Source organism: Loxodonta africana, chromosome 18 (genome assembly GCF_030014295.1).
Source record: "Loxodonta africana isolate mLoxAfr1 chromosome 18, mLoxAfr1.hap2, whole genome shotgun sequence".
Classification (NCBI taxonomy): Eukaryota; Metazoa; Chordata; class Mammalia; order Proboscidea; family Elephantidae; genus Loxodonta; species Loxodonta africana.
The window spans coordinates 23,763,043-23,775,547 of record NC_087359.1 but is presented as its reverse complement, the minus strand read 5'-3'; the positions used below and the strand labels follow the sequence as shown (position 1 = coordinate 23,775,547).

At 37.1% G+C, this 12,505-nt stretch overlaps 1 protein-coding gene across 1 annotated transcript in view; it reads right to left on the bottom strand.

The window, feature by feature from the left end:
* The window catches only part of LOC104846557 (ATP-binding cassette sub-family A member 10-like), a 37,566-nt gene that overhangs the window by 10,687 nt on the left and 14,374 nt on the right, over positions 1 to 12,505 (bottom strand). The window contains 10 exon segments of the mRNA XM_064270307.1: positions 2,046 to 2,126; positions 3,069 to 3,122; positions 3,125 to 3,207; positions 3,425 to 3,509; positions 3,947 to 3,981; positions 5,212 to 5,457; positions 5,724 to 5,902; positions 6,349 to 6,442; positions 6,834 to 6,920; positions 7,884 to 7,975. Of these exon segments, the coding sequence (XP_064126377.1) occupies positions 2,046 to 2,126; positions 3,069 to 3,122; positions 3,125 to 3,207; positions 3,425 to 3,509; positions 3,947 to 3,981; positions 5,212 to 5,457; positions 5,724 to 5,902; positions 6,349 to 6,442; positions 6,834 to 6,920; positions 7,884 to 7,975 (1,036 nt within the window).

Here is a 12,505-nt window from a genome sequence, read left to right as displayed (position 1 = left end):
TATTAACCTTATTTTAATTTCTTTATATTGCCTTGACTTAGAGGAAGTCCTTTTATCCTATAGTTAGCACTCCAGAAGCTAACACTGTCCATTGCCAAATTGCTGTATCAGAAGAAATCATAGAACCTTGCTGCTGCATCCTTTTTGGCCAAAGTAAATCCCTGCTTGACAGGAATGAGAACACTTGGGGAAAGTGGGAGGTGTTACTTTTTTTCTGAACTCCTCCTTTTGACCAATTGTGATAATCTACTTTCAAATATGAAGCAAACCTCTAGCACCTTCTTCTGTGGTTCAGCCATTATAATTTAGAAGAAAAGACTCATAAAAGAAATGTCTGGAGGATCACAAATGTAATAGGGATTCGAGGAAGTCCCAAATGCTAGATGTTCAGTAATTAATGCTGAGAGAGCATAATCATGGGCTAATAGTTGTGGTTAGACTAAATCAGGATTGCCCAGCCTCAGCACTATTGACACTTTGATGGTTCTTTGTTGTGGGGGGTTATCCTATGCACTGTAGGATGTTTAGCAGCATCCCAGTCCTCTACTGTCTAGATTCCAATAACACCCCCAAGTTGTGATAATCTCTAGACATTACCAAAATTGCCCCCAGCTGAGAACCACCAAACCAAATGTGTACAGTAATCCAGGGATAGAAAAAGCCTCAGTTACCAAAATGACAAACAGATTTCTTGATAGGTTTTAATTACTCAGTTAATACAAGAATGGAGCCTTATTTTTAAAAAGTTAGAATATTTCAGATAAAACTAACATTGCCTTTGACCATCCACCTCCCAGGCTCTCCTGCCACCCTCCATAAAGTAGCCCCTGTTTTCAATCTGTTTACACACATGTACACATACACATACATACCTACATAGCAGAGGCAATGTATTTTTTGAACCAGTCAGCAATTAACATATGATGCTATCCCACCCTAGAATACTGTTCCTGCTCTTGAAAACACAACACCAGCAGCACCAATTGCCATTGAGTCAACTCTGATTCATTAAGACTTTGTGTGTGTCAGGGTAGAACTGTATTCCATATGGTTTTCAATGGCTGATTTTTTTGGAAACAGATCACCAGGCCTCTCTTCTGAGGCACCTCTGGGTGGACATAAACCTCCAACCCTTCATTTAGCAGCCAAGCGCATTAACTGTACCACCCAGTGACTTGATCACCCAGTGGCTGATAAAGCATGAATAAAGTTCATGAGGGACAAAAGACATCGTTATCCAGATGGCAGGACAGTGACTGCTGTCAATGGTTGTGAGCCAGCCCTCTGTGCAGGAAAAGAAAGGAAAAAAAACTCCATAGCCCCTCACACGGAGTTTCAATCAGGGCAGTTTCTGCTACTTGGCATCCTCTTCCAAAGTGGACCAGACTCAAAACTTCATTCCTCTGCCTTTGCCTAGGGAGATGGGAAGGTGGCCGCAATCTCATTATTCAGTTGGCACCTACTTTCTGACACAGGATGGAATGGTGAACACATAAACATCCTTAACATTTAATCAGGAATCTAGGGTTACCACTCTATTCCCTTCAGAATCTTTAAGCCTATTCCAGTGAGGGTTTTCCAGGTTTTGATTGATTATCTAACTTTTCTACTTGAGATCATACAGTGTGTATTCTATATGAAAATTTTAAAAATAAACAAAAAAGGCCCATTGCTGTCAAGTCAATTCTGAACCATAGTAACCCTATAGGACAGAGTAGAACTGCCCCACAGGATTTCTAAGGAGTGGCTGGTAGATTCGAACTGCTGACCTTTTGGTTAGCAGCCTGAGCTCTTAACCACTTTGCCACCAGGACTCCTACCAATATATATAAATAAAAATTAAAAAAAAAAACCTGTTGCTACCAAGTTGATTCCAAGTCACAGCGGCCCTACAGGACAGAGTAGAACTGCCCCATAGGGTTTCCAAGCAGTGTCTGGTGGATTTGAACTGCCAGCCTTTTGGTTAGCAGCCATAGCTCTTAACCACTATGCTCTAGGGTTTCCTATCAATATATATAGTCTTATTTAAATATGTCCAAACTTACCTGCCTCTAATTTGAAAAATGCCTGAGATAGAAGGTAAACATCATCCACAGACAATGTGTACACCATCAAAGAGGAATACCAAGGAGGAAGGAAGAGTGAAATTTACCACTGCATTTCAGTATTATAATAATGGGGAGGAATTAATAGTAAAAATAAATAAATAATTTTCAAAGCCTCCTTTAAATAAAAATGTAAATACTTTGATTCGATAAAGCATGAATTTGAGTCAAACGTTTAGTCATTAAACAAAAAAAATTTTGGTAAACACAAAATTCTGCTTGCCTCTAGATTAATATTGAAGATAAATTCTGAAAAAAGCTCTGATAAAGAACCTTTCATCCTCAGCCTGTGCTATTCTCTTTACTGCCGTTACCCTCAAAAGCCAATCCTTCAGCGTGTCCCCTGGAACATGTGCTTCAATTTTTCCCCTCTGTCTTTAATTTTCAAGGAATGAAAACTGTTTAACCCTCTCCTATTTAAAAAAATCTTCTTTGACCTTTAACTTCCTCCCGCAAAAAAGTTCATCCATGATCTCCATGTTCACAATCCAGTGGACACTATGAAGTCCTTATTTATTAGACTTCTCAAAAGCATTAAAGTGTATACTTTTTCTTAAAGTGCTCTCTCTCTCTCGATTTCTGAGACAACCACACTTCTGGAATTTTCCTTTTAACTTTCTATGCCTGCACTCTTTAAAGTTGGCAAAATAAAAAAAATTTGATGATTTAGTTTGTCTGTATTTTGTGCCTCATCTTTAAGCCATTCCACCGTTTACACACACACACACACACCATCCACATTTTCTGAGGTCTAAAAAAGTCACCAAAGATAACTTTTCGATAGTTGTCTTTTTTCTATATATCTTAGTGACCACTAAACAACTTGGTTTGTAATGAACAAACCAGCTTGTATTTTATCTTCCTTATTATGGGATCGAACTGTCCAGACTAGTCTAAAACTAAATGATATTAAGACTGGAAAACCCTTAACACTAGTCACACAAGCAAAAACTGTCCCTTACCTTTCCTGTCGAGCAGCCTGTGGGAAAAGCTCTAGAATCTCCATGTGGAGGGCTTGACTTGAATGGGTTATTTCATTTTTATTTCTAGTAAATAATCTTTACCAAACTTGCTTCTCAGATGTTGAAAGGAACCAATATACCTGAGTTCAGGGAAAAGAAGGAAGATTTGAAAGAAAAAGTACCTGCCTCTTAATTTCTCCCCCAATTTCAAAAACAGGAGAAAAATTTTTCATCATAGATCAAGATTCCAAAGAGCACCAGCTGTTTACACTGAACTGGAATTCTCTCTACAGCAATATTCCTTCCCTGTGAAGTTAACACCTGGTGGTCAAGTGTGGGCTCAGGACCGGCACCCACCTTAGCTCACCTGACACCGTGATGGCCACACAGTTGCACACAGCCTCAGCTTCGGCCATGTAGTGGACGGTCAAGAGGGCACCCCCTCCTTGTTTTTTTTTTTTACTTTTTTTTTTATTGTGCTTTAAGTGAAAGTTTACAAATCAAGTTAGTCTATCATACAAAAATTTATATACACCTTGCTATATACTCCTAGTTGCTCTCCCCCTAATGAGACAGCACACTCCTTATCTCCACTCTCTATGTTCGTGTCCATTCGGCTAGCTTCTGACGCCCTCTGCCCTCTCCTCTCCCCTCCAGACAGGAGCTGCCCACATGGTCTCATGTGTCTACTTGATCCAAGAAGTTCACTCCTCACTAATATCATTTTCTATCCCATAGTCCAGTTCAATCCCTGTCTGAAGAGTTGGCTTTGGGAATGGTTCCTGTCCTGGGCTAACAGAACATCTGGGGACCATGGCCTCCGGGGTTCCTCTAGTCTCAGTCAGACCATTAAGTCTGGTCTTTTTATGAGCATTTACCTCTCCTTGTTTTTGACAATGGTCTGAATTGCCTGCCTAAAAATAAAAGAAGGGATTGCTTGCATTTAGAATAACTAAATTGGGAAGATAAATGAACAGACTTAAATATGAAACCTATACAGAAAAAGTTTATAATAGGTTATAATAAAAGGTCTTTGCTATACAAGAAGCAGAGAAAATGTACTTTATTAATTATATTACCATATTGTCATAGATTGAATTGTGTTCCCCCAAGATATCTGTCGCTTGGGCTAGGTCATGATTCCTTTGTATGACTGGTTGATTGTCTACCATTTTATCATTTGATGTGATTTCCCTGTGTGTTGTAAATTCCATTACTATGATGTAATAAGATGGACTGGTGGCAGTTATATTGATGAGGTCTACAAGATTAGTGTCTTAAGCCAATCTCTTTTGAAATATAAAAGAGAGAAGCAAGCAGTCAGACATGGGAACCTCATATCACCAAGAAAGCAGCTCTGGGAGCAGAGTGCGTCCTTTGGACCTGAGATTCCTGCGCTGAGATGCTCCCAGACCAAGGGAAGACTGATGGCAAGGACCTTCCTCCAGAGCCGACAAAGAGAGAAAGCCTTCTGCCTGGAGCTTGCCCCCTGAGTTCAGACTTCTAGCCTACTGGACTGTGAAAGAATAAATTTCCCTTTGTTAAAGCCATCCACTTGTGGTATTTCTGTTGTAGCACCACTAGATGACTGAGACATATATTGTGCTTTGTAGAGAAAAACCAAAGCAGAGGATTAGGAAATAGGGAGTAAAATGTTTTCTGAAAAAAACAAAACTTAAAAAAAAAAAAAGAATAAACCCTTGATTCCGACTCATGGTGACCCTACAGGAAAGAGCAGAGCTGCCCCATAGGGTTTCCAAGGAGTGGCTGGTGAATTCAAACTGCTGATCTTTTGGTTAGCAGCCGAGCTCTTAGCCACTGCAGCACCAGGGCAAAAGTTGGAGTAAAATAGAGAAACTCCACATTCTAGAATTTTCCATGACAGGAAAATAAAACAGGAGAAGGAGGAAGGCAGCCAGGGGAGGAGTCAGAGAAAAAAAGTCCAGCCAAATACATTCGAGTTTATTTGATTTTTAAAATGTCTGTTCTTTCTTCCTTGAGGACTTTTGTTTGCTATGTTGGCTTCACTGAACTAAATAATAGAGAATTTGAACCTCAAAGGTCACTGAAGCAAAACTTAAATTAAAAAAAAATCACTCTAGACTCATAGTATTTGGCTCTGACACTTAGGAGGACCTCCTCACCACATCTGCTGCAGCGCTTCAGGGTCCATCCCCGTGGACGGCTCATCCAGGAGCACCACCACCAGGCCACCCAGGATGCTCAGCACAAGGCACAGCTGGAACGAGAGGAGCAGCATCCCACCCCATCTGTGCCGTGGGTGGAGGGACCCTGAGCCCTGCCCTGCCTGGACCTTCCTCTTTATCCCCTCTGACAAGGTCTTCATGGGCACCTCCAGCTGGTTCTGCAGCTTGAGCATGTCCACCCTTCTGACCAAAAAATTGAGGTGATTACACGGAAAATACGTGGCAAATGTACCTATCTAAACCAGTAGTATGGAGAACCCTAGTGCTGAAGATGAATAAATTTTCACAAATACTAAATCTTATGATTTGGTTCTCATTCAGATTTTCAATTAATCTATTTGCATGAAAATTGAAATATATTGTTTATGATCTCCTTTCCATGTTTAATGAGGCAATTATGTATTCCTCCCTTCCTCCAGCTGCAGTGCATCATTGAGGCTTCTCTGTGCCGTGAAATACTAAGAGCTGCATCCTCTTTGCCTAGTCCTTTCAATGCAGCATACAACTCCGGGTGTTCTTTCATCGTGAGGTTGGGCCACAATGAGTTCTCCGGAGGACAGTAGCCCAGGAACTGGAGGGTGTTGTCTTCTTGTCACCTCAGTGATGCTCTGCTGCCTTGTAAAGCCACCTACATAAAACACTCAAATGTCAGGCTCATAGAGGGCTTTTGCACCAATCCCCCTTCTACTAACGGAGATGAAAGTGGCCATTAAGATGCGACATTCTCTGAGCTTGCAAGAGATATTTTATAAATTCCTTAACTTATTTACTAATTTTAAAAATCCTTTGATTTATAAATAGGAATAATATAAGGATACCATCGATGTCTGGAGTCCAGGTGGCACAGAGGTTAAGTGTTCTGCGGCTAACCAAAAGATCAGCAGCTCAAATTCACTTGCCGTTCCTTGGAAACCCTGTGGGGCAGTTCTACTCTGTCCTATAGGGTCTCCATGAGCTGGAATCGACTGGAGGGCAATGAGTTTGTTTTTTTATATATATATTTTACCATTAGTATTTAATTTTAAAATGAAATTTCTCCTAGCAATGAGTATATAATTCTTTCATGTCATCTACCACTCCTGCAGTTGGCTTTATGTCCCCAGTTATTGCTCCAATAGACAGACTTTTACCAGCTCTGTTGTGTCCCAGAAACCCCAAAACTTCACCTGGAAGGAAGAGTCCCTATAAATACATGCAATTTAAAGGTCGACTAACCTAAACTCACTTGATTCAATAACATTTGGAAACAAAAATGCTCAGTCAGATTGGTTCTGAGTTATAACGCCTTCATCACTTCCTATATTACAAATGTTAATGGAAAGATTTTAGGGTTAAAGTAGAATAAATTGATCTTTCTCAGCCAAGATTGGGTTTCTGACTGTTTGAAATGACATGATATTGAAGTAGAAAAGATTCTTTGCTGACATGTGAAAGATTTTTATAATTACATGCTAACCAAGGCACATGAACAGTCTCCAAGAACAGAAAAAAAAATCACCTGTGTAGTCCAAAGCCTAGAAGATAACGAACATCCTAACAAAAGAATATTTATCAAATCTTTTTTAACTTAGAAGGAAACATTTCTAATTGCTATTTTCGTTGAAAAGCAGCTTTTCTTCTTTTCTTTATATTCTTTATGTAAACAGCTTGCCATGTGCTATGGATTGAATTATGTCTCCCAAAAATACACATTGTAAATCCTAACTTCTATGCTTGGGGTTATAATTCCACTTGGGAATGGGTTTTTTATGCTAATGAGGCAGGACTAGTGTAGGGTGTGTTTTGAGTCAATCTCTTTTGAGATATAAAAGAAATTAAACAAGCAAGCCAGCAGAGGAGAGATGGGGTAAGACAGATGTTGCAAAACATGGAGATCTCTGAGGGACCAGGAAGCAGAAGCTGAAGAGACAAGGACCTTCCTCCAGAGCTGACAGAGAGAGAAAGCCTTCCCCTAGAACCGGCACTCTGAATTCCGACTTCTAGCCTACCAGACTGTGAGAAAATACATTTCTGTTTGTTAAAGCCATCCACTCGGGCTATTTCTGCGACAGCAGCGCTAGATGACTAAGACAGCATGACAAAGCATGATTTTCCTGTTATATTTCAGATAGTTTATGCACTCATGTTTTACCTTCCATTTTCTAGGCCACGAACCTAGCCAGATTTTGTGCCAGTGGTAATTCAGCCTCTTTTTTCAAATAAAATGTCCAAGCACATGTTCGTGAATAAAGACTACTTTATTGACTACTCCTGCCTTTTCAAAATATTCTACCCACTTGTACTGAACACCAGTTTGGTATTGTCTCTTTTACCCCAGGACACATAATGGACTTAAGCAGGAGTGAAACAAGTTTTGGTGTTTAATCGTTGCTTGTAGAGATGCTCAGAACTAAAACTCAGCTTGCCGAAAATCAGGAATATCTATGACTTGGAAATTACATATCATTGTATTCAATCTAATCCTGTTTATTTTTTTCCAAGTAACACACTGTCCAAGCTCCCTAGCAAATGGTTGGTTAGTAAATCTGTTTTAATAAATTGCTGTTAACTACTACCATAAATATTAAATGTGTAAATTAAATTCAGATGTTCGTTAATTTTCTCCCAACCTGAAAACTGGATCTTTCCTCATTGTTTCACTTCCATACTTCATTTCCAGACATCTTGTAATAAAAAGGAAAACAAAACTCTGAAAGTATGGCTAAAGGCAAAGAAAGATAATCAGAATTGGCATCACCATGGCATTTGAATTCAATGTGTGATATTTACCTTTTGTCATAGATTTGCCCACTTGCTTATAAATTTCACAAAATTCTTATAAAATTCTTCTCACATGGAGGAGCTTATTCAAACTAACTGTACCACTCAATACAGCTAAAAATCCTAGATTAATTAAAAAAAATTTTTTAAAACATAGAACAGCTGATAAAATAGAAAGAAATGTTTAAGCCAAACCTCAGTGAATGCGGGAACTAGGCTGAGCACTGCAGCAGCTCTTACCCCTGAAACATTCTCCAAACCCTGAAACCATCAAACTTCAGTTACTTTTCATGGTCTGTCCAGAAGCAGAAGACAGAAGACAGAAGACAGAAACACAGAGTCTTCTCCAAGGGAGGAGGCAAATAGTTGGTCCTTTCTCTAGTAAAGCCTGGACCTCAAAGAGTACATCCTTAGTGAAAGGGTGAAAAGAGCACCCAGGAGACCGTTCAGGTACTTGCCTTGGGTACTGACCATGGAGAGTAAGGTTAGAAACGCAAGACAGCCCTTGAACAGATTTTCAGCCCAAATTCACATCACCTGAACAATCCCAAAAACTTAAGTAGTTTAAAGTAGTAAACTTGGTAGCACCCTAGGAACTTGGCAGAAGCAAATAAAATGGGAAGACTATCCCAGAAACTGACCCTGCACATACGGGAATTTGATACGTGAACAAAGGTGGCTCTGAATATCAATGGGGAAGGCACAGGCTTTTCCAATATATAGTGCAGGGACAATTGGGTATCCTTAAAGATAGAAATGAAACAGGACCCTTACCTTACAACACATGAAAAAAAAATCAATTTTAGATAATTGAGGGCATAAATGTGAAAGGAAGAGCACTTACTGTTTAGAAGATAATATAAAAGGATATCTTCATGACCACAGGGGAGAGAAAGATTTCTTAAACGTTAAAAATTATTTTAAAAAACTATGAATCACATTAATAGATTTTAGTGAAAAAAATAACCAATCAAACTTAATAGATGCTCATTGCCTTTTGATAAAACTTAAACTTCATTCTTGATAAAAACTAAAAGCAAAAAAAAAAAAAAAGGACTAAAATCTCACTAGGAATTGAGAATAAGATAAATTGTCGTTATTATAAACAACTGGTAAATATAATATTTAGTGGTAAAGCACTGAAAACAGTTTCAGTAAAATCAGAAACAGTATGTGGATGTCTGCTTGAAAGAGGCATTTTTTTTTTAGAGAGTCAAGCCAACTTCATGGGGCAAGAATATATAATGTAATCCATATTTTCATTTTAAAAATACAATTATTTGACAACAATATGTTTGTCTAACTAGAAATGTAAGATAAACATCTGAAAAGGGGTTGGAAATATTAAGAAAAGTTACTAAATTAAACAAATATACAAAAATGCTATATTCCATTAAAAACTAGTTAGAATACACAGTGAGAATAAAGATCTTTTTACACTGAAAATAAATAAGCAAATGTACACAATAAAATAAACTTAACCAGAAATTTTTGAAAAAAATTGAAGAATATAAATCTTACATAAAAGCAGGAGATACTTAAAAATCAGTATTTTAAAGCCACAAATTCTGCTCTAATAGATTAGACATGCAAAACAATGTCCAAAAAATTATCCACATACTATTTTCCGGAACTTAACTACTCAATTCTAATTTTCACCAGGAAAAAAAAGAATGTGAAAACAGAAAATTTTTTAAAAGTGAGAATGGTGAAGGGGTACTTGTCATTTCATATTAATTGCACAAAGCTAAAATAATTAAAACAATGTAGCCCTGGCACTGATGTGAACAAATGGATCAACAGGGTAAAAGAGAATACCACCAGAATCAGATTCATCTATACAAGCAAATTTAATGCTGATGAAGGAGCAGTTTCAACTCAGAAAGGATAAAACGGAGTATTCAGAAATGACATTAAAATAACTGAATGCCCCATTTTGGAAAATTTAAAATAAAAAGTTAGTCTCTATTTCATCTCAAACCATACAAATTATCCAGAGGGGTAAGCATTTAAACATAGAAAAACAACAAAAAATTATAAAACAGGAGAGAGTGATTCATACTCAGGAAAAAAGCAGTCATAGAAATTGTCTCTGAGTGTCCCCAAATGCTGGATTTAGCAGAAAAAGACTTAAGCCAGTCACTGGAATATGTTTATCGAACGAAAAGAAGCCATGTTTTAAAAAACTAAAGGAAAATATGGCTCTTCAATAGGAATTTTCCATAGGGATATAGAAATTATAAAAAAGAATCAAGTAGATTTTCTGGAGTTGAAGAATATAATAGCAAATGAAAAATACATTAAAAGAGCACAACAATAGATTTGAGACTGCAGAAGAATCTATGAATTTAAAGATAGATCAATAGAAATTAATCTAAAGAACAGAGTGTGAAAAAAATGAAATAAAAATGAACAGAGTGTCACATAACTGTCAGACATCAAGCATGCTAACATACATCCAATGAGAGTCACAGAAGGAATGAAAAGAGAGAAAGGGCAGAAAAATATTAGAAGAAATAGTGGCTGAAAACTTCTAAAATTTGATGGAAAAAATTCATACATAAAAGCAACTCTACAAGCATCAAGCAGGGTAAATACCTAGAAACAGACATACAGTTGAAAACCCAAGACGGAGAGAATCTTGAAAGCAGCAAGAGAAAAATAACTCATCCCTTAAAGAAGATCATCAGTAAAATTCATAGGTGAGACTTCTCATCAGAAACAATGGACAGAAGGAAGTGGAAGGGCATATTCAAAAGGCCAGAAGAAAATAAAAGAAAAAACAACCAACCACTAAGAAAAGCTGCCCTCCAAAATTGAAGGTGAAATAAAGATATTCCCAGATTTTGTTTGTCAAGATTGCCTTAAAGTGGCCATCTTTATATTGAGAGAGAGAAAGAGACAGACTAAATAAATACATTGGGTATAAAACTTATATCTGGAAAACAATTGTAGTTGTCTTCACAGCCGAAAAGTAATAGATAAGGAGCCTGGGAGCATTTTGCAGGAGGAAGTGCTGCAAGCCACTTCTAGGCCTGGACGTAATCCTCTCTTCCCCTGCAGGAGCAACCCTGGAAATCAAGAGTTCATATGGCCTAGCTACAAAATGGAGGAGGGCCATGCGACCTACACTGGACTTTATGTGAGCGAAACGTAAATCTCTATTGTTTTGTGTCTCATAGATTCCAGAGTTTTTTGTTATGTTAGCCAGAGTTGTAGATGCTAATCAATATATGCCCCATTAGAACAATTTTATGCCTTTAGTATTATTAATAAAAGGAGCCTTAGTGGTGCAGTGGTTAAGCACTCAGCTCCTAACCCAAAGGGTGATGGTTTGAGCCCACTAGCCACTCTGCGGGAGAAAGATGTGCCATTTATTTCTGTAAAAGATTTACAGCCTTGGAAGCCCTATGGGGGCAGTTCTACTCTGTCCTGTAGGGTCACTAAGAGTTGGAATTCTACTCAACAGCAATGGGATTTTTTTTTAAGTATCATTAATGGTCAGTTAAAAATGATTGTACATGAAATATATTGGTATGTATTTGGCAAATAAGAAGAATATACATTCATTATATAAAGACCCTTGTGAAAATGTATAAATTTCTAAAATTTAAGAAAATTTCTCCCTTGATAAACTGCTGTTCTATTAAGAGAAATCAAGATACTTATAATCAATCGTGTTTGCCCTTCTGCTTCGGCTACCATGATGCACAGAAATAACATGGATATTTTGTTTCAATATTTTCCTTTGGAATAAAATTTCATTTGAGTTTTTCTTTTTTCTTCATTATTAAAATGCTTGACTTTTTACCTATATTTAAATGATTTTCAGTCATACAGTATCCGTGGTATTGTTTTAAAATTATGTTAAATTGTCTTTGGATACATATCAACAATGTATATCATAATAATAATCAATTCTTTAGAATTTCTGGTATATATTATACTATCTATGGCTTTATAGAAAAAATAATTTTGACTTCTACCATCATTATACTGAAATATAAAAATATAGTAAGAGTAGGTATTTTTAGGATATTTAAATTTGACATTCTTGAATAAAATCGAGTGTATCACATATTTACAGATGTTACATAATATATATTCAGGTAGAAATTTTTTCTTACAATTAAAATTGTTATGAGAATGGTTTCATTCACTTCATTTATTCCATTGTTCACACTTTCAGTGTTGCTCATATAGATAAAGGAGAGCTGGCAAATAAAAACAATCAAATGGAAGTTTCTCTGTTTTATGAACATCAAATTTACACATTAAATATTCCTACACTGTACTTGTTATTTCACTAAGCACCAGTGAATAGTGGATAAATTAGGGGAAAAAAGATTTGTTCTCTGATGCTAATAACTGTTGTTAATGCTGACATCCTTCCTTGGTTATAACCTCCAACATTTTTTGTTTTCCAAATCCATGTAGCAGGGTTTTCCAAGTTTCTTTTTAGTGGGAGTGA